General features: G+C 30.3%; 1 protein-coding gene across 1 annotated transcript; it reads left to right on the top strand.

Annotated features, from left to right (window-relative positions):
• The first annotated feature begins 2203 nt into the window (after window positions 1-2203).
• On the top strand, window positions 2204-2746 carry LOC137632434 (CD209 antigen-like). The gene has a single exon (XM_068364366.1). The coding sequence runs from the start codon at window positions 2204-2206 to the stop codon at window positions 2744-2746; it is 543 nt and encodes a 180-aa protein (XP_068220467.1).
• The last annotated feature ends 1100 nt before the right edge of the window (window positions 2747-3846 follow it).

Genomic DNA, 3846 nt, shown 5'->3' with positions numbered 1-3846 from the left:
TTCTAGAAGAAAGAAGTGTAATTTGACCATTTTCGAGATCAGAGAGGTGCAATTTGACCATTTTCTAGAGGAAAGAGGTGCAATTTGACCATTATCTAGATTAAAGAAGGGCAATTTGACCATTTTCTAGAGGAAAGAGGCGCAATTTGACCATTTTCTAGAGGAAAGAGGTGCAATTTGACCAATTTTCTCTAGGTAAGAGGTGCATTTGACCATTCAAACAAACAAGAGCTTTAGACCATTATGTTAAGGAAAGAAGTGCATTTGACAATTTAAACAAACAGGTGCATTTGACCATTTTCTACAGGGACATTTAAAAACCAATAACAAGAGACTCTATATCCACCGTCACATTAAATATGGATTCCCTCTCATTTCAATAACACACACACACATACACACACAAAACAAAACAAAAAATCGAACTGGTCTTTCAGAAATTCGTGCTTTTGTAATTCGTTCTCCCCTTTAGGTAAATTCTGGGGCTATTTTTCATTTCCCGGCCTGCGTTCACTCCCAATAATTTTCACACGTCGCCTCATCTCTCCCCTTCTGTTCATTATCTGCCCTCGCCCTTTCATTTTCACTCTTCCCTCTACCAATCATTCAGTATTTCTCAGTCGAATATTCCCCCTCTTAGATGATCCCGTGCCTTTAAAACATACATATACATACATTTCTAGAATTTAGTGCGCTCGATTCGCGAACAAAGGAATGCGGGATATTGCATTTTGGAAGCATTCGGATTGAGAAGATGGACGATTTCGTAAAGAACTTTAACGAGACATTTCTTTTTCTTATGTATGGCGCATACATCCAAACTATATATCTTCATTTGTTCTTATATATGGCACATATGTCCAAGTTATTTTTCTTAATTCCTTTTCCTTACATATGGCACCTATGTCCAAGTTATTTTTCTTAATTCTTTTTCCTTACATATGGCATATATACCCAAAATGTTTTTTTTTTCCTTACATATGGCACATATGTCCAAGTTATTTTCCTTAATTCTTTTTCCTTACATATGGCACAAACACCAAAAACGAGCATTTTATTTGTTCTTACATATGGCAAATATGTCCAAGCTATTTTTCTTAATTCTTTTTTTTCGTACATAAGGCAACTATGTCCATGCTATATGTCCTTTATCATATATGCAGTATATCAGTGATATTATATGATACAGTCAGATTCGAAAGACATAAAAATATGTAACTTACAAATATATGTTGGTTCATCTCCACGCTATATGGTACCGAGAGAGGTAAAATAGATAAAATGCATAGAAGTATAAGATTTAAAAGCATATGTTGGTTCAAACTCCAAGTTATATAATGCAAAAAGACGTAATATACATAGAAATATGTGATTTAAAAACATATGTTGGTTCAATCTCCAAGCTATATGATACTTGGAGAGGTAAAATACATCGAAATATATGATTCAAAAGCATATATTAATTCACCTCCAACCTATATGACGAAGAAAGAAATAAAATACATCGAAATATATGACTTAAAAGCATATATTGGTTCAACTCTAAGCTATATGACGAAGAAAGAAGTAAAACACAAAAAGAAATAAATATATGATGTAAAAGCATATATTGGTTCACCTCCAAGCTATATGATGCAGAAAGAAGCAAAATACATCGAAATATACGATTTAAAAGCATATATTGGTTCACCTCCAAGATATGTGACGCAGAAAGAAGTAAAATACATCGAAATATATGATTTAGAAGCATATGTTGGTTCACCTCCACGCTATTATGATTCAGAAGAAGTAAAATACATAAAAACATATGATTTAAAAGCATATATAGGTTCAACCTCCAAGCTATATGACGAAGAAGTAAAATACATAATAAAATATATGATTTAAAAGCATATATTGGTTCAACCTCCAAGCTATATGACGAAGAAGTAAAATACATAAAAAATTTATGATTTTAAAGCATGTATTTATGCACCTCCAAGCTATATGACGCCGAAGAAAGTAAAACACATCGAAATATATGATTTAAAAGCATATATTGGTTCACCTCAAAGCTATATGACGCAGAAAGAAGTAAAATACATCGAAATATATGATTTAAAAGCATATTTTCGTTCACCTCCTAGCTATATGACGCAGAAAGAAGTAAAACACATCGAAATATATCATTTAAAAGCATATATTGGTTCAACCTCCAAGCTATATGACGAAGAAAGAAGTACAATACATCGAAATATGTGATCTAAAAGCATATATTGGTTCACCTCCAAGCTATATGACGCAGAAAGAAGTAAAATACATCGAAATATATGATTTAAAAGCATATATTGGTTCACCCCCAAGCTATATGGCGCAAAAAGAAGTAAAATACCTCGAAATATATGATTTAAAAGCATATATTGGTTCACCTCCAAGCTATATGACGCAGAAAAAAGTAAAATACATCGAAATATATGATTTAAAAGCATATATTGGTTCACCTCCAAGCTATATGACGAAGATAGAAGTAAAATACATCGAAATATGTGATTTAAAAGCATACATTGATTCACCTCCAAGCTATATGACGCAGAAAGAAGTAAAATACCTCGAAATATATGATTTAAAAGCATATATTGGTTCACCTCCAAGATATGTGACGCAGAAAGAAGTAAAATACATCGAAATATATGATTTAGAAGCATATGTTGGTTCACCTCCAAGCTATATGATGAAGAAAGAAGTAAAGAACATGAAAAATATATGAATTAAAAGCATATATTAGTTCACCATCAAGCTATATAACGCAGAAAGAAGTAAAATAAACAGAAATATATGTTTTAAAAGCATATATCGTCCCGCCCATAAACATTTCGCAATTGCATTTGCTCCTAAAAGGGAAATTAAAAACCGCTCTTCCTCTATGAAAAAAAAATCCGCACAGCTAAAGTGTCCTATGCAGAAGTATGCAAAATCTCTTGCAATATGAGGATCTGGAAACGTACGTTCGCTCAACTAGAAACTGCATTTAGCAATTTCACTGATTTTCTCTTTTTTTTTTTTTTTTTTGAAAGTCTTGAAAAGCGTATTCTAAAAAAGAATAAGATGAACACTTTCGATATATTTAGATATATTGGAAGAAATTGAATCGGAAGACCTGGAGGAAAAAAAATACAGAACAGAAATGTATCGACCATTGTCTCTCTCTCTCTCTCTCTCTCTCTCTCTCTCTCTCTCTCCTCTCTCTCTCTCTCTCTCTCTCTCTCTCTCTATATATATATATATATATATATATATATATATATATATATATACTGTATATATATATATATATACACATACACACACACACACACATATATATATATATATATATATATATATATATATATATATATATATATATTTCGCCAATTGTATACATACATACATACATACATACATACATACGTACATACATAAGGATAAAAAACTATTAAAACTATTTATAATCTTATGGGTATATATATATATATATATATATATATATATATATATATATATATATATATATATATATATGTGTGTGTGTGTGTGTGTATATGTGTATATTTATACATATATATAATGTGTATATTATATATATATATATACATATATATATATATATATATATATATATATATATATATATATATATATATATTATATACATATATATATGTGGGAATGTATGTATATAACAAAGGTGGATAGTTATCATACCCCTTATAGCTCACCCAACGTAAAGTCCTTATAGGAGTTAGGTTATACAAAATGTGAAAAAGCGAAAACTAACAAAGCCAGAAAGAAAAATAGTAACAGAAAATTCTGTCGGGTATTTAGGAA

This window comes from Palaemon carinicauda, chromosome 41 (genome assembly GCF_036898095.1).
Source record: "Palaemon carinicauda isolate YSFRI2023 chromosome 41, ASM3689809v2, whole genome shotgun sequence".
NCBI lineage: Eukaryota > Metazoa > Arthropoda > Malacostraca > Decapoda > Palaemonidae > Palaemon > Palaemon carinicauda.
Note: the sequence above shows the minus strand (reverse complement) of the source record. Positions and strands in the feature narration are given on the sequence as shown.

Excerpts from the sequence above, each read along its gene's own strand:
- LOC137632434 (XM_068364366.1), top strand. The coding sequence starts at position 2,204 with ATGACGAAGAAAGAAGTACAATACATCGAAATATGTGATCTAAAAGCA.